Raw genomic sequence first — 26,567 nt, forward strand, 5'->3', positions numbered from 1 at the left:
CCGCTTGCTGGAAAAGCCATGTCTTGAGGGCGCGGCGGAAAGTAAGGAGATCCGGAATCACCCGGATCTGGGGGGGTAGTTCGTTCCAGAGGGCGGGGGCACCCACAGAGAAGGCCCTCCCCCTGGGGGTCGCCAGCCGACACTGCTTGGCCGACGGCACCCTGAGGAGACCCACTCTGTGGGAGCGTACCGGTCTATGTTGAATGGAAGTGTGAGGTCCTGCCCTTGAACCTGACTTTTGGGAATGCTGTTGGGTTGGATTCTCCACTCCTGCTTAACATCTACATGAAACCATAGCCATGAGGTGACGTACTATCAGCCTGCTGATGTTACCAAGTTGTATATCTCCACCCTGGTGATGTTAGTGATGCTGTTTTTCTCTGTTTTTCTCTGCACAATAGAATATTCTTTATTGGCCAAGTGTGATTGGACACACAGGGAATTTGTCTCTAGTGCATAAGCTCTCAATGTACATACAAATAACGAAGTAATATAATCATAAGATACCAATAATAGAAGGTAAAAGGAAAGATGAGAAGGATAATATAATACAGCCCTACTAGATGGATAAATACTTAGACATAAAACAGTGTTATGGGAATTAGGGAATTAGTTGACTGTCAGGTCTCCAAAGAAATGTATTTTAACCCTGTGCCTATTTTCCCTTTTCTGAAGCCTTTCTTTGTGGCCTGCCATTCTATTGGGAGGGGGGAGCTTTTGGGATTGCTTGCACTGTCTGCAGGATACCCTTCCCCCAGGGATTGGAATGTCTCTCCCTTATCTAAGAGATGGTTTTCGCTTGGAGCCAGGAGAAATCGAAAGTGAGAAAGACCTTGAGGAGCCCACCGAAATGACCAGTTACCAAAAATGATGCCACCTGTGGATTGGCTGGGATTCAAACGAACACTGAGCCTCTGTGGGGAGGAGTATTGAATGTTGCTTCTAATATATTGCTTCGCGGGTTTTTCTCTCAGATTCCACCTTGATTCCCTACTGTCAGTAGCCTCTAATAAAAGTTCCTTTTGAGACAATGCCTGTTTCAAGAGTTCTGCTTTCTTGGGAGGCTTAGCTGAGATAGGCCCTTACATTGACATTCTAACTTGGTTATTGGAGGCTGTGGGCATCTGTATGGGAACCAACAGATTGCAGATTAAGGGGCTTTGGGTTTGGGGCCATCAGGATCTGGAAATTTACCATATTTGTTTCTAGACAAGGTGGCACTGCCCTAGACAGATCTGATGCACAATCTGGGGGACCTTCTGGGCTCATGACTCCAGCTTCAAGAGCAGGTGACAATTGTGGCTAGGAGGACCTTTGCACAACTTCAGATTGTTTACCAGTTCCCCCATTCCTGGAATGTGGTCAGTCACTCATACCCTGGTCACCTCCTGCATGGATTACTGTAATGAGCTTTACAAGGGGCTTCCTTAAAGACCATCCAGAAGCTTCGCCTGAGGTAAAATGTGATGACAAGGATGGCTACCAGTTTGTTTCCAGGTTCAATTCAAAGTGCTAGTAATCTATATACTCTTAACCTCTATTATCTGTCTGTAAGCCACAATGGTGCATCACAAGGCAACAATTTTTGAAACAAGGTATTTCAAATGGGCTAATTTAAAGAATATGTCCAAAATTGGGGATCTATTATTCCATGGAATTAAAATTGAAGGATCTTCATAAAATTGTATTTGCAAACAGTCAGCTCCAATCCTATTATTGTGATTTCTGATGCTCCTTGCCAGTTTCCCACAAGCAAAGTCAACGGGGAAGCTGGCAGAAAGTCAAAAATCACTTCTGCTCCCACTGCTTTTTCCTCTGCTCATGGTCCTTCTGTTTATCTATTTAGGTAACAAGAAATATCTCTAAAATGATGGCTCAATGGGTCATGGGTCATCTAGTGACTATAAAGCACTACACAACATGTGATCAGGGTATTTGAGGGACTGCCTCTCATCAATCAAGTCTACCTGTTCCATCAAGTCTGGCAGAAAAGGCAGGTCTAGTCCAAGAAGGAATGTCATTAGAGTATGTGAGGTTTTCAACTTGAAGTTGCCAGGTTTAAAACACTGACTTAGAGCAAAGGCAGGTTTTCAAAGAGTTTCAGAATAATTGCAGGTATGACCCATATGGATCTCTGGAGAGATGTCTTTTAGGTAGCATATTGGAGAAGGTGTGTTACTTCGGTCCTACTAGATGATATTGTTTAATTGAAGGGACCTTAAGCACGGTTAGCCACAGTGTCCAATCTTACTTGGTGGGCAGAAACTGTTAGACAGTCCCTCAAATAACCATGTTCAATCTTTCCTTTGAATTGAGAGGTAGCCTTGACATGTACTCTGATATAAAAGCAGTGGATAAACTAAAGGGTTTCTCAGGGCCACAGATAAAGAATAAGAGAGAAATAGAGTCTAAGCTTCAGGTTTTAAATTAAGAGCACCAGTTTTGTTTTAGGAGATGACAACTCCTGATTTACAGCGCCTAGTGAGATTGTTTGCTGTTAAAAATCATTTGCTGTTGCTGTGACATATGTTTTTGATTTCAGCAGGTTCTGCTTAGCCAACCAGCAGCCCTTCACTTGTACAGTGCTGACAGATTCAATGTCTGCTATTCTGCATGGTTGCAGATATACTTCTCCCACAAGAACCTGAAGTGGCCTGGGTGATTTTTTTTAGTGAACCATGATATTGGTTGCTAGAGTTTTTCTCATCAGCTGTGCTGCCATGATGAATATTGCTTTTTGCCCAGATAAAACAAATTTAAAAGACGTCATAGTAATGAGGCATACATTAGGAACACAGGGAATAGCTTCAGTACTAGGCTAGACTGTTATCCATCTAAACCCGTATTGTCTGTTCCAATCTTCTTTGCAAGGTGCCCTATTGAACTTCAAAATACAATTCTTCAATTTGTTAGTTTTTTTTAAAAAAATAGATAAAAATCTTGCATGAATGATAGCTATATTTTTTGGAAATGACTGATATATTGTGATTGAAAATAATAGGTCTGTGCATACTTCAAACATGCAGAGTCACAGATGTCTAGACCAGTGGTTCTCAACCTGTGGGTCGGGACCCCATTTGGGGTCGATCGACCATTTCACGGGGGTCGCCAAGCAAGGCTGTCCGCCATTTTTTTGTCCGCCATTTTTTTCCCTTTTCCGGCGGGTGTCTTACCTCCCTTGGGCTGGGCCAGCTGGTGGTCGGCCTGCTTCATCTCTGCTGCTTGCCAGCTACGCCTCAGCCGGCGCAGGGGGCGGAACCACGCATGCGCGGCGCTCCCGGGCAGGGAAAGTCCTCGACTTACGACCGGTTGGGTAGTCCTCGACTTACGACCGGTTTAGTCCTCGACTTACGACCGATTTAGTCCTTGACTTACGACCGGTTTAGTCCTCGACTTACGACCGGTTGGGGTCGCGGCATTAAAAAGGTTGAGAACCACTGGTCTAGAGACTATCAAATAAAAATATACTGTTCTCTAAATACAGTATTTATATCTAGTTTTTTTTATTATTTAGGACCAGCTTAAACACTTGTCTTAGGGCTATTCAGAAAACAAAGAATAAATTCTTATTTGGCTTAGCTGCTGTTCCAGAAGAAATGAATGTTTTTGTGAGATAGTAGGTTTCCCATTAGTTTATAGTAAGACACTATTGTGCCTTTGCTTCAGAAGGAGATGGGAGATCCTATGATGTAGGAAATGGGACAAAGCATGAGTTCCTGCCAATGCAGGTCCCTTCACCCCATAGGACAGAAGAAACAAAGCAAACCTGCATTTATCCTAATGCAGTAGTTGATATAGTTAACTCTTGCATTTAATTGATTAAAACCCCACATCTTCATGGAGACATTCAATAACAGTGCTGATTCAAAATGGTGCCATCCCTGCTTCCAGAGAGGCCCTTATTTGTATCCTAATCTCACAGGCTTTAATGCAGTGCAGAAGCTGGAGGACCTCTTCTGTATATTTCATCATGAGTTGGAACGGAAAACTCAAGGGATGCAAGGTCTGGAAGCTATTTTATTTTAAATGACTCAGGGCTTCTATTTTACCCTTCCTGGCTTCCTGAAGGCCCATCTATTCCGTGCGGCCGGCATGGCATAGTTTGATTATGTTTTAGTGGGGGTTTTGTATGGGGTATTTTTAGAGCAGGCCTGTTATTTAATTTGATTTTAGAACAGAAATTTGTGTATATTTATCGTGGTTTTTATTATTGCCTGTTCACCGCCCTGAGTCCCGTAAGGGAGATAGGGCGGTATATAAATTCAATAAATAAATAAATAAATAAATAAAATGTTACAAAGATGCGTTCTGCAATTTTGAAAAGTTTGAAGAATAATCTATTGCCCAGAACAATTTAATATATTATAGAAACCGTGCTTCAGTAATAGTAATTGAATCACCATTCTGATATTTTTAGCTGTCTCTTAATAATGTCCCTGAAATCTTTTCTGCTCTGTTACTTTTTATAGAGAGATTCAAAATTATGCCAAAAGAATGGGAATTGTTTAAATAAGGAAACAAAAAACAAAAATAGAGTTATAAAAGCAGGCTGTATATGGAACTGAAACATGGCGGTGGATTTCACCTATCTATTTATTCAGCTCACATGATTGCTATGGGGATAGATAGACTACCTGTAGAAATGTCAGGCACAAGTGATTACGAGGAGATTTTTGTCTGTATGCTAAACATTCGTACTTAGTAAAGCCTTCTCATATTAAATATGTGTATCAAATTTTTCAATTTAAGTACTTTGTGAAAAATTGGTTCTTCAATTAGGCAATGAAGAAGCCTTGTATCAATCTAAAATTGTAGTTTTGCTCATAAATTTCTTCCTCGAGCAATTCAGAAGTACCTTGTTCTCCCATATCCCACTACATTTATAAAAAAGATGCTCTGCTTTTTACATGCTCATCCTATTTTCCATTCTCATTCGACCAATGTTTGCTTCATCAATTGTTTTAAACAGAATGTTGCTTTCCCCCCTCTCTTTGCCGTCCTTTTTTTCTACATCAGCCAATATTCTAGGTTCTAATATTTTATTTAAAGAAAATTGGTATCATCCATCATCTCACTAATCTAATCATGAATTAGCTTTTTACTACGTAAAGCTATCAAAAAGATGTGTGTGTGTTCTTTCTGTGTTTTTTTTAAGTGATAGCCACTCTCTCTCTTTTCATCCTATTTTGGCTCTATTGAAAGTATATCTGAGTTAACATATTAGGCATTGCCATCAAAAAGAATAAGATGGTAGTGAAAAGAGAACTCACTCAAAATGTGCAAGCCAAGTATTAATGGGACTTTTTAGATTCCTATGGAAGTGATCCGAACCAGCAGATATTGCAAGCTGTGTAGTTTGAAACACATACACACCAGTTTCCACACCAGTTGGAAATTTTCATTCTCCTATAATAATGTAATTTCTCTGTTAATGCTATCCTATGCTGGTAAAACACACAAATCTGTCACAAGATGTATTGGAAAAGTTCCACAGAGAGGTCCCAGTCATGAAGTAAGATGGGGAGTTCACACACATTTCTACTTAAAAATTAACGCAATACAATGAAAAATTAATATCGAAGAACATAGTGAATTACAGCAAATGAAATATTTTGTTGGGTTTACTTTTTTAAAGGAAACAATAACAGCAACAAAATGCAAACAACACAAATGCATAATGAAAATGAAATTAGAGGAATTCAGCATGAGAATATAATACTATTAAAATAAAACTTTAGTTAAAAAAGATGCAAATCTGTAAGGAGAGTTGCCAATTAATTTTTTATTTGCAATGTTTTATTAATGGATTTAACTTTTTGGGTTTTTTTTGGTAGACATCCATGAATGCTAGATCAGCAGCTGAGTTAAATTCCAAACAAAAGCAATTCAGAATTAAGCAATTTCTTTGGCACAGCCTTCTTGTTTGGGTTTGTGTACATAACAGCAGCTCTGAAATAGATGCAGTCCTCATGCATGTCCTATTCTATAAGGAACAGCTTCATCAAAAAAACTGGTAAGGACAATCTTATAACTTGATATACCCTTGATGGAAACCACTTTTGTGCTGAAATGTTAAATAACCTTTATGCCTAAATGTTAATCACTCTAAAGTTGCTTGTCAAAAAGATTTACAATTTTTGTGCCAGAAAGAGAAGGAATTTATGTACTTTGTATTGCTTCATTTTATCTAGAAATTGTTTCTGTCTTTTTGACTAGGACATTTTACCAGTCTGCTTTTATTAAATTATGTCTGTTATTGATAGCAACTTCATTTCATGATTTCAAAGTACAGTATCAGTCACATAGCTAAACAGCTGCAGTGCAATGTGCCAATCCTTCTTCTGGGACCGATACTTGCCTTCATTTTTGGGTGCTCTTTATGCAAAGTGTAATAAAACTAATTTTGCATGCTTACAATTAATTTTATGCTGGAACTGTATTTTGATTGCTTCTGTTAATTGAAGTCTCAACAAGTTATAATTGCAAACTGCACTCATTGGAACTTTGCCTTATGCTTAAACTATTTTGTTAAGAAGAAATTTTTCAGATATACAAAATTATATGGATTTACAGAAAAGCTAATTATATTCCTGTTCTGTGATCTTGGTCTGAGATCTTTTTGGTGGGTTTAGAAGTTGGCATATTGGAGTAAAAGCAATGATTTTTGAGGAATAATTTTGTATTTCCTGTGTTTAACAATATGGAGGAATGCCAATTCAGGTTATGTTTCAGCTGAATGTCAATTGGATGCGCATGGCTTCCATTTAAAAATAACTTCCATGGTAACTTTAATTTTATGTAGAGCCATGAGTTTTATTTCCATTGAATGGAGGAGGGAAGCGTGAAAAAAATCTGGCATGATTCAAGCTGCAATTACAGATGTTTTAGGTGTCAGACAGCAATGCAATGCAAGGAGGAGGTCATACTGTTTTGCTTAGCTTAATCCTATAACCAGGCAAAGCATCCCTTGAAATCTGCACATCTCTAATATGGATTCTTGATAGTGTTGAGGATCTGGAGGCACTAGACAAAAGTGAGGAGGCATGTCACAGTGTAAATACTTGACAGAGGAGTTACTAGAACAGTGGTGGCGAACCTATGGCATGCGTGCCAGAGGCGGCACTCGGAGCCCTCTCTGTGGGCACACGCACTATCGCCCCAGCCCCTCCCCCTCCCACGGCCCCCTCCTCACCAGCAGCCCTCCAGAGAGAGTCGCCATTGGGCACGGCCCACGAAATGCTGGGCAGCCAAGGACATGGTAGCTGGGCAGCAGGGGCAAGACTCCGCCCTTGCACCCCATCGCGCGCAGATAATGCTGCAGGGTATGGTTGGAGGGCGTGGCCACCATAGTGCTGCTGGGCTGCCTGGGTGATCTGTGGCAGGCCATGGAGGTGGTGGGTGGTCCAGCGGGCACGACGGAGCAGGGACAGGGGTGGTGGTGGTGGTTTTTGGGCACTCGGTCTCTAAAAGGTTCGCCATCACGGTACTAGACTAATCTCACTGAGCACTGGAAGGCAGTACCCTAACTATTTGCCCAAGCATCAAGAATCACTTTGCTGATTCTGGTCTGGCTCTTTATTGAATGACTTGTTCATGTAAGGAATACTCATCTCTGCTTAATTGCCTGCTAGACCATATGTTGCCTTCAGGCTAATAGCTGTGACAGTATTTATAACAGTAATATCTAAGGAGTCACAACATCAACATAACTTAGTGAAACAAATTCAAGATGATGGATTATTTCTACTGTTCTGTGTAAGCAAATCTTCATAAATTCTAGGATACACATAAAAATACTTGTTTATTTTTGCCTTTTTCCTCTGAAAAGCATTATGCATAATAATAGAATGATATTTCTATATACATTAAACTGATCGATCTTTTTATAAGACCAAATAGAAGTGTTATGATAATTTGGAAGACTTTTATTCTTGTTATCCCCATAACACTGAGAATCTATACTTATTTCTAACTTGTTGGCTTAATATTGATAAGCAAATGAAAAGAATAAAAGCTCCATGTTCTGTGAAATGTGCAGTCTTTTTTAATGAACCTTAAAATGCTAATGGTTCAATGGTTCATTGGAGATAAGAAATTTATCCACAATTGCATGTTTTCAAGATGGAGCACGTAAATGCTATGCTGAGAAATATTATCCATAGATATCTTTTTATCTGAGATAGTGAATTATAGGATGCAACAGGACATGCTACTTTCTTCATAAGTGCATACAATGGAATGCTTAAAAAATGTAACCTTTCCTTTCCTTTCCTTTCCTTTCCTTTCCTTTCCTTTCCTTTCCTTTCCTTTCCTTTCCTTTCCTTTCCTTTCCTATACCAAGTATCTAGGGATAAACTTGAGTAGTGACCTTTTTTTGTTGGTATTTCTTAACTTTGCTTCTCAGCTACCCCCACCCCCAATGCTAACTTGTTTTAATATGAAATACACTAAGTTAAGCCCCAGTGTTGGTTTTAATTTAACCTTTCAAAAATAGTAGTCTTTGCTACTTAAAAATTATAGTGAACACCTGTGGAAAATAAAAATCTTGTTAAATAGACCTAATGGTGGATTTGCTTGATGTATTTCTTTTTCAATATGAACAGCTTGAGTTAATTCTTAATAACAACCAATTTGTGAAATATTTCCTTCCCAAAATACTAGCTTGGTATTTGGCATGGAGCTCTCATTCCTAACAACAACAACAACAACAGCATCATCAACAACAACAATAGAGTTGGAAGGGACATTGGAGGTCTTCTAGTCCAACTCCCTGCTCAGACAGGAAACCCTATACCATGTCAGACAAATGGTTGTTCAGTCTTTTCTTAAAAACTTCCATTGCTGGAGCATTCACAACTTCTGGAGGCAGGTTGTTCCATTGATTAATTGTTCTAACTATCAGGAAATTTCTCCTTAGTTCTAGATTGCTTCTCTCTTTGATTAGTTTCCATCCATTGCTTCCTGTCCTGCCTTCAGGTGCTTTGGAAAATAGTTTCTTTGTGGCAACCCCTGAGATATTGAAACACTGCTATCATGTCCCCCCCTCGTCCTTCTATTCATTAAACTAGACATACCCAATTCCAGCAACCGTTCTTTATATGTTTTAGTCTCCAGTCCCCTAGTCATCTTTTTTTTTTTTTCAAAGAAATTTTATTTTTTTCCCATCATAAAAAACAATCATGACATAAGTAAACACAATAACAAATAACCCCCCCCCCCGCGGACTTCCCAAACCTAATCCCAGGATAATATTCATCTAAAAGTAAACAAATACTAATATCTCTAACTCCACAAAATATCTTAATCTACATGAAAAGATAGAAAGAGTAAACAAACTTAGAAAATCTAAAAACCTAAATTACATTCTACCACTCTATGCTTCTTTTGAATATAAACAATCCATCTTCTCCATATTGATAAAAATTGTTCATTCGAATGATTCTTCAGATAAGCCGAAATCTTTGCCATTTCAGCAAGATGCGAAACTTTCAGTCTCCAGTCTCCCATTGTGGGCAGAATTGGGCTCTTCCAATTTTGGGCTATCAGCAATCGGGCAGCAGATAAACAATAAAGCATCAAATTTGTTTCTTTTACATCTAAATCTTGCACAATACCTAAAAGAAACAACTGTGGGAGAAAGATAATCCTTTTTTAAAAAATTTGCTGTAAGTTCCACCACAATTGTATCCAAAAGGCCTTAATAACCTTACAAGTCCACCACATATGAAAAAAAGTTGCATCTGGATGTCCACACCTCCAACACTTGGATTCATAATTTACATAAATACGAGACATAGTTGAAGGATCCGAGTGCCATCTATAAAACATTTTATAAAAATTCTCACGTAAATTCCTAGTCATCTTTGTTGCTCTTTTCTGTACTCTTTCTAGAGTCTCATCATCTTTTTTTACATTGTGGTGACCAAAACTGTATGCAGTATTCCAAATGTGACCTTACCAAGGCATTGTAAAGTGGTATTAACACTTCACGTGATCTTGATTTTATCCCTCTGTTAATGCAGCCTAGCACTGTGTTGGCTTTTTTGGCAGCTGCAGCACACTGCTGGTTCATATTTAAGTGATTGTCCACTAGGACTCCGAGGTCCCTCTCACAGTTACTACTATTGAGCAAGGTACCACCTATACTGTGCCTGTGCATTTGGTTTTTCTTCCGTAAATGTGGAACTTTACTTTTTTCACAATTGAATTTCATTTTGTTAGATAGCCCCCAATGTTCAAGTCTGTCAAGATCCTTCTGTATCTTAAGCCTATCTTCTGGAGTGTTGGCTATTCCTGCCAGCTTACTGTCATCTGCAAATTTGATGAGTTCCCCATCTAGCCCCTCATCGAAATAATTGATGAAGATGTTGAAGTGTACTGGAGCCAGAACAGAGCCCTGGGGCACCCCACTACACACTTCTCTCCATGTAGATGCAGTTCCATTGTGGACCACATGCTGAGTACAGCCAGTCAGCCAGCTACGAATTCATCTGGTGGTGATGCTGTCTAACCCACATTTTTCTATCTTATCAAGTAGTAGGTTGTGGTCTACTTTATCAAATGCCTTACTGAAGTCCAAGTAAATTTTATCCACAACATTCTTCTGGTCCACTAATTTTGTCACCTGGAAAAGAATGCAATAAGATTTGTCTGGCATGATCTGTTTTTGACAAACCCATGTTGGCTTTTGGTAATGACTTTGTTTGCCTCTAGGTGTTTGCTGATTCATTGCTTGATTATCTTTTCCAGAATCTTTCCAGGTATTGAGGTCAGGCTGATAGGTCTGTAATTTTCTGGATCTATTTTTTTCCCTTTTTTGAAGATGGGAACTACATCAGTCCTCTGGTAGTTTCCCAGTTCTCCAGGATCTTTGAAAGATATAGTTCAGTGGTTCTAAGATCACATCTGCCAGTTCCTTCAGAACCTTGGGGTGTAATCCATCTGGTCCTAGTGATTTGAACTCGTCTAGGGTGGGCAGGTGCTCACTTACCATTTTCTTGCCTATCTTAATTTGTGTTTCTAATCTGTTTTTTACGGTACTGCTTTTTATAGGTTGGACTGTTTTTTCTCTTTGTGTAAAGACGGATGCAAAAAATGAGTTAAATAGTTCTGCTTTCTCCCTGTTGCTTGTCACCTTCTTCACTTTCTCCCACTATTGGACTAATCATTTCCTTAACCTTTTTCTTGTTTTTTCACATGTTGAAAGAAGCTTTTTTTTTGTTATTTTTGACTTGTCGCAAGCCTTAGTTCATTTTGAGCCTTAGCTTTCCTCACTTCGTCTTTGCAGGCTCAGGCTATTTGCTGATATTCTGCCTTAGTTATGTGCCCCTCTTTCCACTTTTTATACTTGTCCTTTCTGTCTTTCAATTTCTCAGAGAGTTCTTAATGCAGCCATGCTGGTTTCTTTTGAGAGCTATTATTTTTTTTCTTCGTTAATATTGTGCTAGACTGGGCTTTTATAAGTCCACTTTTCAAAATTTCCCAAGCTTCTTGAGTTGTTTTCCCCTGGAGGATTTTCATCCATGGAATCCTTCCTAAGCTCTCTCTAAGTTTATTGAAATTAGCTCTCTTAAAGTCCAAGACTCTAGTTTAACTGTGTTCTATTGCTTGTGCTTGCATACTGTTGAATTCCAATATTGCATGATCACTCCCCCCCCCAAGGTTCCTGTGGCTTCAACAGCATCTATCATTTCATCTCTGTTAGTGAGAATTAGTTCCAATATGGCTGATCCCCTAGTTCCCTTCTCTACTTTTTGGCAGACAAAGTTGTCTGCTAGGTTTGTCAGGAATCTGTTTGATCTTCCACATGGTGCAGAGTTTGTCTCCCAGTTGATGTCAGGGTAATTAAAGTTCCCCATTACTATTGTGATGTAGTTCCTACATACCTTAGTTAACTGACTAGCAAAAAGTTCATCTATTTCCTCTGTTTGGTTGGGTGGTCTATAGTATACATCTATGGCAATGTCATTTTCCCTCCTTTTATATTGACCCAAATGCATTCATGAAATAATAATTTCATGAGTCTGCATATACTTAATGCACAAGGAAATATTATATTGCTTTAAGATATATTACCTACAGAGTTGTACTGGTGCATCCTTTAATAATTATTTACTTACCCATTGCACAGTTTAGTAGTGTTTTCTTTTCTTGGTGTTCTGCCGCTCAACCTTAATATTTCTATTTTTGCTGGTGACATATATCAAGTTTGGCTTTTGATCACCTGTGGGGAATTTGACTTTTGCAGAATTGCAGAAGTCAAATTGCAATTGTAGAAGTCCTTAATGAGGGTTTTCATTGCTTACATGTCCTCTTTAGTTTGTGCACATCTAATTATAATCATGTCTCTACAGTAAATCACTTGCAAAATAAAATCAATAAAGACTTAGTACCGCTTCCAGTATTCATAGGTTGACTTGATGATTGCCTTTGGAGAGTAATTGAATGGAACAAATTGTTGAATCTTTTTTTCTTCTCAGAAAGGTTTGAGCAAATTGAACTTATTCAAAGTGGAATGTGAACAACGTAAGTTATAGTTAATTCCAGTTTGCAAATGCTATACAGAAATATTTATTGAAAGATGGGCACAAGAATATGCAGATGTGGCAGCTTAGGGCCTGTGCCCCTGTTGGGTTTATTTTCTAAATGCAAAATTTTATTGTGGACATTGAGTGTACTCCCACAGTTTAGTTAGCCATTCTTCCAAAGAGGGAATCAAATGTCTTTTTCAATGAAAACCATATAAAATATTTGCATTTGTTAACATATCCCAATAGCTATGGATGGAAAATGAGTGTGAATTAAAAATGATTATCTGAAGAACTCTAATTACAGATAAGCAAATGGTTTATTATTTGGAACAGGATAGATGCTCATAAAATGAAAGACAAGGTCCCTCTGGGCCTGCAACTAAAGCCCTTATCTATGTTAGATAAAATTTAAATGGCCGCTCAATATAGCCCTGTGAAGGGATTTGGAGAAAAAGATAGTGTACATAATTTGCCATCATTTTCATAGAGTGGCCCTATAGAAACAGCAGGACCTGCCTTCTCAGATCCTAGCAGTCTTATGATAGTTCAGTCCATTTAAAAAAATCTTTGAAGAGGTAATCCCAGACTCTTGCCTGATCCTGGGAAGCACATAAATGGGAGCTACTCCTCAGAAATCTACCAATTATTTTTAAGGAGATCAAGGGTCTTTCAGACAGCATTCTAAGGTTTGGAATAATGTGTGTAGAATTATATCCCTGACTGAATGGAAGGCAGATTTGCTCTTTGGCAGAAAAGAGATGACAAGGTGTAGAACTAACTTGTCTTTATTCATAGCAAGGTATGTACATTGATTGGGGAATGCACAGTTCATTAACATGCCTGGAAAATATCACAGAAATGAGAAATATAATTTTCTAAAACAATAAAAAGAATATATTATATTATTTAAAAGGAATAAACTATATGACCAAGAGTTCAGCTGGTTTCAACATTGTCCTAGATAAGCTCCAAGTCAGTATAAAGCTGGATATAACTGAAGCAAGGTCTTCATGAAATCTTAAACTAAGAAATCTGAATGCAAAAACAAAACAAAGAAAGAAATGACAATTCGACTGCTGTGATAACCGTAAGATATATACACAACAAAGAGGAAGAACAAGTTTGGTCATGTCAAAGAATATGTAACTGTAATCCCAATGGATGAGACAGAACAGTGATATGAACTGTGATTTCCACCATGAAGTCAGCCCAAACACTCATCTACTACCTTGGTTAGGAAAGGTAGGAAGATGTGAAAGAATGATTTTATCCAGTTAAAACAACAACATGTACTCCAGTAGTGTACTCTTATCTTTTTTTTGCTGCAGAAATAGACACAAACTTACACTTGGTGGGAATTCGGCAATGGTAGATAATCATCCAGTTGCTTTTCACTTAGGAATCAATTTGGAGACACAGTTTAACTTATCTATCAATATCGTTTTCCACAATGTGTGATTTATAATATCAGTCATATAAGAATATGGATCCCTTAGTTTTAGGGTTTAATGCAATAGCCAAACCAATTTTATCTAAACAACAAAAATATTTCAAAAGATTACAGTGTTTTGAAATCTGCAAGGAGTTCCGTTTATTTATATGAAAAAAGTATTTCAGATTCAGAGAGGATAGAGTGCACTTTGCAACTTATCATTAACTGAGGAAAGGAGTGGAAAAGACATCACTTTCAGAAAGTTGTCCAAATACTGTATATTCACTTTAAAAAGGTTGGATATCTTGTCTCTGGCAGAATAGATTGTAGTACCAGGTATGCATTAGGTGTCTTTATAAATATATGCTGACCAAAGTAGCATTGTCATATATCCTAAAACTAATAAGCATGAGGTAAGTCATTTTGCTCTTCCTAGAGGCAATAGTTTTTGTGACATGTTGACATGAATGAGCCATGTTGTATGAATGGTCTACTCTTTCGACACCATAACATCTAGACATTGGGCAGATGGTCATCAATTTCAAGAGAGTGGGGAAGCAAGAAGCAGTTGAGAAAAGGTGTGGGCATTGTAATAGAGTGGATTACTTCCAATGCTTGCTCCAAGTATCACTTCTGAAATAATGCTGCTCCATTCTCTCTATTCCCATAGAAGATGAAAAACTGGCATGTAACAGAGACAGAGAAAGTAGCAACTCATGAATTGAAGGCTTTGGGACAAGATTTGTGTTTTCATTTGGAACAAAAAAAGGTGTAATGGGTAGAGGTTTTAACCATACAATATTTCTTTCTTCCCTTTCTTCTCTGGTCAGTTAGATGATGCAATCAATTTGATTTCCACAGTTTCAAACTGATGGATCTCTATGGTTTAAGACGTAACAGAAAGAAACATGAAATATCCCTTAAATAATAAAGAATATCTCAAAATAAAATAAATATCCTGAAGAAGCTCAACAAAGCATGCTACCTTTGTGGTAACTGAGGAAAAATCAAGAAATTAGTAGAAGCTGCTTCTAGCAGCATGCAAGAAAGTAAATAAGGCTTCTGCCAAGCATTTTTAAGTTCCATGCAATGCGGTACCTATTTGTATAAGCACAATGAATACAAGGAAAAATAATACATTTTTTTTTCAATTTTAAATATGCTTTCTCCACTGCATTGCTTGCGCTCCTTGCCTGTGCTGCTTCAGTCAAAGGCATTATTTAAATTTCCGTTTCTTTCACCGGATTTATCAGATTCATAGGCTAGATTTATTTATACCAGTATAATATACTGTTATTATATATCAGTTACTTTACACTTAGAATGGACATTTTTAACATACTCTTCTGATGTTATTTCCCCTTACAAATCTGCATTTTCCCTTACTGCTTTTATTACAATTCTTTGGCTCAGTTATAGCTAGCAAGTATCTTGAGTTTCAGTACTGACTGGATCCTACCTGGAATAAATTACACATTATTTATATAAGCAGAAAAATTTGAATCATTTTTAAACTTGTAAATTTAGAGTCAAAGAAAAAGCAGAAGAAAACATAGTGAAAATAATAAAATGAATTAAGAGGAAGAATGATTCAAAGGAAGTAGCAGATAAAATAGTTTAAAATTCAACAAGAACGATGTAAATAGAAGATATTGTTATTTGTATGGTTAAACAATAGGGGCATTATATTTCACTAATGTAATTGCTTCTCCATGTGGGTAGGAAAGAATCTTCAAAATAGCTGGAGATACCAAAAGGGTTGAGGTAAAAATTCCATAAATAATTATTTTGGGAATTGGATCTGTGTGTTTGAAAATCAAGAACTGTGATAGTTACACCCAGTCCTCAGAGTTCCAACTGTTGCAACATCCTGCAGTCATGTGGTCATTGTTTGTGACCTTCTTTGTCGGCTTCTGACAAAGTCGATGGGAAGCTGGTAGTAGGTTGCAAATAGGGACCACACGAGGTCCCTCCTTAACCACTGATAGTGATTCACTTAATGAAAACAACTGGGAGTGCCAAAATTGCCATCACTGTGGCGTTGTGATATGATGGAGCACTTTATGACTATGTTGCCTAGCAACAGCAATTCCAGTTACAATTGCCCTAGTTAACTGAAGACTAGCTGTAGTTCACATTTGTATGTTTGTCTAGAAGTTCCTATTTTGTATCCTGTTATATAGGGTATTGAAATGAACTGAATGAGTGTATTCTTTCATAGTTTTCTCTTTTCAAGCATACTATGACCCTGTATAACCCATAGGGCCTACAGCTTAAGACCTGACTCCACTGAATGATCTATAATATTACTAAGATGTTAGTTGAAGTCCTGTGCTGATAGATCTACTTCTGTCTGCTAAGTTAGGAGAACAATTCCCTTCTATAATCACTTGTAAAAATATTTAATAGCCTCCCCAATTAAAGAAATCTGAAGTTATTATTTAAGTCTGAGGCAATCATTTTATTAAATTTATGAAGATAAAGCACGCTTAAATTGTATAAAGATCACTTTAGAACATGAAGTATCTATAATTTTTAAAATTCTGCATCATTTAAGCATGTAAATTAAAAAATTATTACAGTAATATAGCATAAACTTGTGAAAAGCATCTTAAGGAAAATAAAAATTGATTTGGCTGGCTAGCTAATTGGCTGAATATTGAAGTTAGCTTTTTAAATAGGATATAGTTAGAGGAAATAATGATGTTCATATATTATGCCAAGATTAATACATCTTTCAGAGAATGTTTATTATATAAGAGGAAATGCTAAAAAGTATAAACAGTACTGAATTGCAATTATTTCAGGTGTTTCTTTACTGTTTTTTTTAAAGTGTAGTGTATTTGGTTGTTGCTAGTATTGATTAATTACACATACTTCTGGCCTATTATTATTGCTTGATTCCCTTGGGTCACCTCTATATATTATAAAACTTGCAGAGTTGCTGGAGCTTATTAAAGAGTTTCAGTAAAACAAACAAAAAAAAACAGCAGAAAAAACCACTTTAGACTCAAGGGTCTTTTAACTGATAGTAGAAAAAGCACAACATGATGGGTGAGACTGTAAACAAACAAACAAAAAAGTCCAACCCCCTTTTTAAATCTTGCCTTATTTGGACGGAAGTGGGGGAGGAGGAAGAAAGGGCAATAAAAATAAATAAAAGAATAACAAGAATAATGCTGAAACAGAGAATAAAGACAAAAGCAAGATGAATTTAGCAAGATGAGTAGCTTTATTGGGGAAACTAAATGTCACAAATGATTTGACATTTATATATACAGAGACTTGAACAAATGAGATCGTTGCTGAATAAAATATGGCTTTTCACTGAGTGTTATGGGAAGCAAAGCATAGAGCTTATTGAAAAAGCTTAATTGCTCCATAAAAAATCTTGCAATAGCTTTGTAGAACAGCAGAAATAAGGCAGGAATGTTTAGTGTCAAAGCCACTATTACTGTAAAGCACTTTATAAGCACAAACCAAACATCTACCTGTATTTAAACAGCTTTCTAAACATTAAAAAATTGGGCTTAATTATAGCTTAGTTAAATGGAATAGTGAATTTTTTTAAAAAAAGATAAAAAATGATTCATAGTGGGACAGATTTATCATTTACAAGAAGACATGAAATGCCATCTCTGTGTGGAAACTTCTACTGAAATACTATAAAGCTGATATTAGGAGCAAAGACAAATATAAATAAGCTTACAACAGCATACCAACAGACAGTAACAGATCAAAACGAACTAAGATATCATCTATCATTATAGATGATAAAGTATTTTACGCAGAAATATTAGTTCAACGAAGGCCTAAAGGCAAAACCTGCCTTTATAGCAAAATATGTGATATAATGCAGAGAACCATTAAGTCAATACGCCATCAGTAAAATCAGAAAATCAGTAAAGGTTTACATTCATAGTTCAAAGAGGCCAGATATGCCACCCAAAAGTTCCTTCTTTACAGCTGAGTTTTTCACAGGTGGTATCTGTCAAAGTCAAAAGAGTTTTTTCTAGAGTCTGGACTTCAAGCCAAGTCTCTTTTAGGCAATAACAAGTTGTAATACCATACTTACCCACAAGATGTCACTGATGCCATTTAAAACTTTTTAAATCCAAAGTTTTTATGATAGTTTTTCAAGGTTTATTTATTTATTTATTTAGATAAAAACAAATGTCTCCAGTAAGAATAGGAAAACTTTTAGTCCCGAAGTTTCAAAAACATATGCATCCAATTAGATTAGAATTGTTCTTAAAATTGCTCTGTTTCCCCTGGGTAGTTAGTCACTGCTGTTCTTAGAGAGTGGGATAGAAATTCCCCTCTCTCCTCACAAGGGGAAAAGTACTTTGGGCAGCTTTTACAGGAAAAGATATTTAAAGTCTTAAAGAGAAGATCAGATCTCACCCAGTTTCATCCGCGTTGCTTTAAAGGTGCTTGTGGTAATTTTGACTTCGGCTGTTGGCAGCTTAGTGACGAGCCATATTGCTATGGCCGGTCTTTCTCCCACCACTTTGGAGAGCTGCCCCGGATCAAGCAGAAGGGCTGCCACCCTCCCGCGATCAAGCAGGGGTCTCCTCCTTGTTCATCGCCCCTACAGGGTGACTTTCGACCCTTTTCAGGATCCCCCAATGGAATGAATTCAGACGCGGAAGACGAAGCTCGCCTTCCTGTGTCCGCAGGTACCATGATGGCAAACCAGAAGTCCAACATTTAAATAATTTCTTATAATAATTTATAATGAAATTCATATAGATCTGTTTAAACCCTACAGATCCAAAAAGTGCTCTCAGGCTTTGGGAGGTGGTAGAAATGTAATACCTATCAGGAAATACACACACACACACTTCAGTTCATATATTTTCCTGGGTTGACATGGCAGAGAGCTAGAAAAGATAGTCATATGATTCAAGAAATTATGCAGCTGAGAGTCCCAGGTGCTACATTTGCATGCACACATGCTTCAAAACATTTTTTTTATTTTTGTCTAAAGTACTACACAATCTTAGTTCACTATAATCATGGATATATCTATATTTTTACAAGGGTAAACTTTATTATTTGAATTCGGAGATACTGTTGCCTCCAATCTAGCCAATACCTGAATATCCTTTCTGCTTGCATACAAATCCTGTCCTCCCAAGGAAGATCATGAATTAACAGAAATAGTTTTTCCCTCAGTAAAAGAATTTGTTAATACTTTTTCTCTTTGATACTTAATAAGCTACGGTAATTCCATTTCCAACTTACTTTATTTTGCAGCAGCATACCAGAGTTAATTGCAGAAGTACTTCTAAGCACTGCTCTTTTAAATTATTTTATTATTCAGCTGATAAGATAAACATTGCATCTGATATATAATGATATATAAACATTATATATGAGATCTGATTAGCTATGAACAATTTATGGAAATATTCTATGTGACAAGCTCGTAGAACCAAAGGCTTGGTGCTCATAAGTCATGTATCTACAAGTTTGTGTGGAATGAGTCCTGGAAGGAAAGATAATACCAAGTACCTGTTTTAACTCTGTGCTATGCTTTGCTAGTAATAGAAGTTATTTGGTTTCTCATAGGATCTTGTCCAGAAAAGAAGGAGGGGCAGACAGTTGGAGGAATGAGGGGGAATGCTTAGAAAAGTTCCATGAGGATACATCAAGGTTAATGAGAATTCTGGAGAAATTCTGGTTGGCAACTAAAGGACTCACAATGGCTAAGATGGGTTGTACAGTTTTAAAGGCTGTTGGACTGTGATGGACTGTGGTTGGCTGAAGAACCTAAATCGATCGAGTAGTTCTACTAATTAAGCTTTCTAGGATGTTGGATGAGATTGTGACAAATCTCACCAATGTGTTCAAGGGCAGACCTGAGAAGAAGATTGCTGAAAAGGAACAATATCATGAGGAAACAAGGCTAGATGACTGTAGTGCCTGGGTTGAAGACAAGACAGGTGAAACCAGATAAAATATTTCTTTGCTAGAGAATAACCAGCCAGACATTTATCATTTTTTTTAACAGAGGGTAAATTGCCAACCAAGTTTATAAGCTCTTTCTTTGAACTTAGAGTGATAAAAATAATTAAAATTAGACACCTGGATGGGATGTTTGTATATTAGAAACATATCATGTTGTGTAAAAATTTTCTTACCTAGAATTCTTTTGAGAACCACACAAGTCTAGACGGAAAAATGTGTAATGTACGATAAATTAAACTATGTTTGCCAAGAGAACAGCAAGAGACTCACTCATAAAAGAATGTAAAAGCGATCAACTGAAAAGTGAAAAAAACTGGCTAACAATTAAAATGATTATTTCTTTATTTCTGAATGATGAGCTGTGGTGGTAGCGCAGTGGTTAGAATGCAGTACTGCAGGCTAATTCTGCTGACTGCTGACTGCCAGCTGTTCGGCAGTTTGAGTCTCACCATCTCAAGGTTGATTCAGCCTTCCATCTTTCTGAGGTCTATAAAATGAGGATCCAGATTATTGGAGGCAATATGCTGACTCTGTAAACCACTTAGAGAGGGCTGTAAAGCACCGTGAAGTGGTATATAAGTCCTATTGCCAAGTGCTATATAAAAAAAGAAAAACTGGAATCTCTATGGTGTTTCCTGTCACTGCTAGATCCTGAACATGTGATCCTTTGATATTCTGTGTAGCTGCTTCCCTTCTTCAAATGGGCTTGCTATGTGCTTGACCATAGGCCAGTGGTGGCGAACCTATGGCACAGGTGCCAGAGGTGGCACTCAGAGCCCTCTCTGTGGGCACGCGCGCTGTCGCCCCAGTCCTAGGCCCTCAGCTGGGTTTTATAAAACCTTTTCACTTTAGGCCTCCGCTGCTGTGTGCAAAAAAAAAAAAAAAAGGTTCAATCAGTCAATTTCAACTTCTCGCGGAAAAAAAAAGATCTTGCAAAGTTGGAATTGATTGATTGAACTTTTTAGTCCCACCCAGTCTGCTGTTACCACTGCAGCCACGCCCACCCAATGGGCCACACCCACCCAATTGGCCACACTCACCCGGCACCCGATGATGCATAAGTGGGTTTTGGGTTGCAGTTTGGGCACTCAATCTCTAAAAGGTTCACCATCACTGCCATAGGCCTTTTATGCTAGCATATTGGTAGTCAGTGGCTCAACTTATTTTGTTGCTGAATTAATAATGTATAAGCATGCATCAATAAAACTGCTACTCAAAATGGCTGACACTTAAGAAAATACTTTGCATGGGATATTCCATGCATTCAACTGAATTTCACGTAAAGAGAATGTGGTACCAGCTAAATCCAAGAGAATTTAGCATTATTTTTAATAATGTTGTATTTTTCATTTGAAAAAGTGGACTGATATTTGTCCTTATTGATTTGAAATGTCTAGGTTGGAATCAGTACTGGCCTTGATGGTACTGGGAGAAAGTGCCAAATTAAACATGTCATGTCTGAAAGTTTTAATGGACCTAGTAAAATATTTTATTTCAAGCTCTGTGCCTCTTCAAAAACAGGTAAGAGCCAAGTTAATCTTGGTGTAGAAAGGACTTGTGTTTATCATTGTGGTGTCCCAGATGAGTTCCTCCAAGATTTGCATTGATTCTTCTGCAGCCAATGCTCTGTAATGTTTCTAAATATGTACTTTAGAACTGTAGTCTTTTTACACATTTTGGTTCCTATTTGATTTTGTTGTGCAGGAAAAGAATAACAAGAAAAAGATGTCATGTTGGAACTGGCAAGTAGGATACATATATACAAATATCCTGAGAGAAATCTGTTTGCATGGCATTAATGCAGATTTACAAAAAACTGCTTTTCTTGGATTCTGTGACTGTGGAAAGGAACATGATAATGACAAAGAATTAAGAGGAGCAAATTTTCCTGATCTTTTGAACTTCTGCCTTCCATCTGATGACTGTAAGTACCAAAGTAGTAATTTTCTCCTGCATTATGTATGTGTGTGGTTCTACAGTGACCACACTATGGCTCATATGTATAGATTCAGTGGTCTACGTGGCCAATTTGCTTATGCCAACTGGTTGCTGTTTTTTTCTAAGTTGCATCTCTTCTTTATATATGCATTATAGTTGCATTGTATATGTGTATGTGTAACAATTATTATAAAACATACCACTGAAGATTTGAGAGGGGGTCCAACAAGAAGATCAGGGATGGGGGTAAATCTGAAGCTCTTGCTGCCTAATTTAGATAATACTGTTGTCTTTATATTGCAATTCTGAACTTGTCACTTCAGTTGTTTTTACAAGGCGCATTTCTCCTCACATAGCTCTTGATAACATCAACATATGCTGTTCTCTAAAATGAATATTAAAATCCTAAACTTACACATATTTCAGTTCAAAGGAATATTCAAATTACCATTCATGCTTCTTTTTATAAGCGCATGACAACTTGTAATTAATCAGCCACTTCATACTCTGCTTTTGAGAATAATTTCAGAAGCTGAGATGTCATCTTGATGAAATTCACATTGATATTACATTCTAAGAACAACTAAATCAAAGAAGCTACAAATTTAATCAGGTAACAATAAGGTTCAAGCATCTTCACAGTCAGTTTAGGCAATACTACATCTTATTATACAAAGTTAAAATGAATTTAAAAATAAATTAAGAAAATTCCAGTTTGCCCTAATGTGAGTATGAGCCACCAACCACTTCTTAAAACTAGGAATGTTGTCTTCTACTCCAGTCCACCAGAAAAGCAATTTCCACCTGTCTTTTTCTACTCTGCTTCAAAAGTAGCATTTTCTGACTTGTATGTCATAAGCAGCCTTGTCCAGTTCATGTCTTGTGCTTCATTCCATTGGAGTAAGAGGCTTTCTGCCTCCAGTGCTTTCTCCTCTTCAGCCCTTGTCCTACATGGACATTGTTTTCACAAGTTCACCACTCGGATGTGGTGAAACTGTTCATTGATGGAACAGAGAAATGGTAGACTTGACTTTTTCTTTTAACCAGGGATTTCTACTTTTCCCTTTTACTGCAAATGCAAGTGGAAATAAATAAGTAATTGAAAAATAAAAATAAAACTAGTATTTTACCTACCTCTTTTTGTCATTTTGTCTTTAATAAACAATATGAAAGCTCAAGTTCATAAAAGAAATCTAGGTGCCAATAGAAACAGGGCCATGGCAGAACCCTGAAAACTTCTCACAAAGTTGAAATTACCTATGCCATATGTAGGCTAAGATCTAGAGGAGGGGGCCCCAAACCCCAGTCCGTGGACCGGTACTGGGCCGTGGCATGCCAGCAACCGGTCTGCATAAATAAGCAAAGCCCCATCCGCGAGATGCAGGCAGCACACAAAACCACGCATCCTTCGGTCCGCAGAAAAACCTTTCTCCACGGAACTGGTCCCTGGTGCCCAAAAGGTTGGGGACCTCTGATCTAGAGGATGGACATTGTAATGAACCTGATAAAAAGATAGCTTTAAATGTTAAGATTAGGTATTTGTAAAAATAAATGTTTTCTGTTTAAAATGTATTTGGTGCATTTCTTCTCCTAGGACTGGTGTTTGAGATAATGGGAGAGGTAAAACACCTGCAGAATTGCTAAATGCATTCTTTTTTCTCAGTGGTTACTCAATTAGCTATGAGCAGAGGGAAATTAGAATATGAAAAGAATCATTTTTCTTTTCAGCTTGCCTGAATATCTAATGAGTCTCTTTTTCTTCTATTCTTTTTAAAGAGCTTTTGTTGCAGAACTTTTAATACCACCTTCTACCCTCTTGCTGCGTTGTCAGGGACATATTTCTTTCAATATATTTAAAGTAACAGTTTTGATAGCTGCCATGAGGTCATGCAAAGCAGAACTGAAGACAGCCTTGTGATGCTGTTGGGAACTTGGATGAATAGTTTTGTAACAGATTTCTTTCAAAATGTCTAGACATGTTTATTAGATTACAGTCCACTTTTTATGACAGTCCTAGCATACCACCATCTGCTTGCCTTTGTGTATCTCTCTGTGTGTGCAATAACAATATGACACTTGGATATTCTAGGTTCTCTTTTCTCTCTTTTAAAAAATCTGTAATAAATTATCAGTGCTTAACTCAACTGGAAAAGAACAAAATGGTTTAATTGTGAGTAGTAAAGTATGGTTGGCTGGATTGGTAAGGTCTACAATTTATATTGTTAATTTTAAGGTGAATTGAGCTAACACAATTGTTTTGCATGCTGTAACTTAGCTTTCATAAAATAAAGACTTAAGAGATCTCTGCAACTTGCGTAAAAGGAAAAGCAACTGGCTTCAAATTGGATTTTGGAGGGAGATTAGAGTAGAGGGGAGTAGCTTCTGAAGATAGAAATTCATGTTGATCAATCAGTATATGATGGCTTGATTGGGTGCCTGCCAATTGTTTTCTATAGTATCATTTTTTGCATAAACCATAACAGAATCAGCCTGAGATGTTTGCATGTAGTTTTGGGCTGTATACCAAACTTATGCATTACCATTTGTCGACTTATTGGTTGATTTATTTATTTATCAACTTGTTTGCTTCAATCACAAAGTAGCTCTAGGTAGCTTATAGAATAGGATTAAAATATCAAATAAAAATAACGCAATCAGCAAAGTAGTACATGGCACAGAACAGGGCAGATATCTAATGCAAACATGTTCTTCTCCCTCTACTGCAGGACACTTTCCTATCCAAGGGCAGTGTTGAAAAACTAGCTCATTATATTTAATTTCTAAGTTTTACCAAGATATGAATATAAGGACAGCCTTGCTGCATCACACCATAGCCCATCTTAGTCCAGTTACTTGAAGAGAATGTGTCTCCATTAACACATAGGGAAGGGACAAGAACTAATCCAAACACATTCAGTATTCTTCTGCCAAGAAGAGCAACTTTTATTGTTACAGTTCAAATAAAAGAATATGTACTTCTCTTTTCAGTATATTGTGGTCTTAGCTTAACAATCTTACACACATTAATTTACAGAGTTTCTTGCAGTTTATTAACTCTTTTAGTAACTCCCTCCTGTATCCACTATCCACACAACTGATAAACTTCATCACTAGTTCTTTTCTAAACAGTTTAGATTTATTTGCACTTTCATGCTCCTAGCTTTTTCTACATTATATACTTTGGAGATCCTCTCTCTAACTGCATTGCTTGTTCTCCTCCAGTAGCTTCAGTTTCCTTGCTCTTTACTATAGGTGCACCACTTCCCGTCCATATGGACAGGCAACTATGAAACTATGAAAACTCCTTTGCTGATAGATATTCTACTGTAGTTATAAATCTTGAACTAGAATGTAGAAGTGCTTGCTCACAAGTGTGCTAATTAAGTACAGTAAGTCAATAATTTTCTAACTTTTCATGCATCTGGCAAATAGACACCACCTCAGTCATGGCAGGTCACTTGCCACAATCTTCTATGTACCGGTATTTCTCTTTACCTTTAGCTCTTTGGCAAGTATGATGACCACAGGATTTGATGAAATCATCAAGCACATTCAACAGCCAAATTATCTTTTATTTGTTGTCATACAGTTGAAACTTTGCAGAATTTTGCAGAAAAGTGTGATATCTGCTACAATACAATGCATGTTCCCCTCCCCAATCCATCCACTTAGGAAATAATGGAACCTGACATTTTGCTTGTTCTTGTCTACTTGCTAACTATTGATCACTATCATATTCTATTGCTTTGCAATACAATATATAAAAGGTAGAGAACATTACTATAATTTAAATGACTATATTTTTTAAGTGCAAAAGTTTATTTGGGTCTGTCCCATTTACCAGTCTGTGCTGAGGCACCTACTATTTTTTTCCATCCAGCAACCACAATGTTTCATCCAGAAATCATTATGGAATAGTTTTTGGCTCTACTTTCCTGAATTATTATTTTTTTCATTTCTTTATGTATGTGCAAATAAAGAGCTGTTTCCTGTACCTGCAAAACAACAGTTGAACTACCTGGTAACTTTATGAGCTTGATCTTATTTTTACTCTTTTTTTCATAAAAAGTTCATTTATTTGGAATAACCCCTGCCAGATTGGGATTTTCTTTCCCAGTGAGAAGCAAAGAAATTCATTTTAACACCCTTTGTACTTTCCCCCAGGCATCTCACAGCTGCTGGCAGTTGGAAATCTGGTATTTTATATTTGTTCCTTCAGCTTCAGCAATTAATTAGGAATCTTATTCCCCAGCTATTGTACTGCAGTGTTATTGTTACTATTATCCCTTGTATTCTTTTTAAAATGTAAACTATTACCTATTTAGCAAAACATCTGATCAAATGCTGTCTGTAAACAGGACTGTGCCCTGTGATTAATTCAGTTACTTATCATTGTAAGTAGGTGTGCAGCTAAAACAAAGACATGTTTCCTCCAAAATGAGTCTTATTAAAAGGATTTACAATATAGGTAAATATGTCCAGCAGGAATGGACAACTGCGGTTCCAATAATCCTTAACTATTACTCATGCTGGCTTGGGCTGATTGGGGCTCTTGTTCAACATTAGAAAGTCACATTGCTTATCTCCATGTAAAATTGCAAGTTTACAGCTTGATACCATGGATTGATTTGCACTTCCTGCTTGCCCTGCCTGAGGACTTTCCATTTTGGAAGAGCTGGAGTGAATTACATCAT

General features: G+C 37.2%; 1 protein-coding gene across 1 annotated transcript in view; it reads left to right on the forward strand.

The window, feature by feature from the left end:
* The window catches only part of TMEM232 (transmembrane protein 232), a gene marked incomplete at its 3' end in the record, with an annotated part of 68,249 nt that overhangs the window by 23,006 nt on the left and 18,676 nt on the right, over positions 1-26,567 (forward strand). Inside the window, exons 7-9 of the mRNA XM_015826164.1 lie at positions 5,835-6,013; positions 21,333-21,456; positions 21,640-21,859. Coding sequence (XP_015681650.1) covers positions 5,835-6,013; positions 21,333-21,456; positions 21,640-21,859 — 523 coding nt within the window. The remainder of the gene's footprint in view (positions 1-5,834; positions 6,014-21,332; positions 21,457-21,639; positions 21,860-26,567) is intronic.

This window comes from Protobothrops mucrosquamatus, unplaced genomic scaffold, assembly GCF_001527695.2.
Source record: "Protobothrops mucrosquamatus isolate PMUCROS unplaced genomic scaffold, P.Mucros_1.0 scaffold2985, whole genome shotgun sequence".
Classification (NCBI taxonomy): Eukaryota; Metazoa; Chordata; class Lepidosauria; order Squamata; family Viperidae; genus Protobothrops; species Protobothrops mucrosquamatus.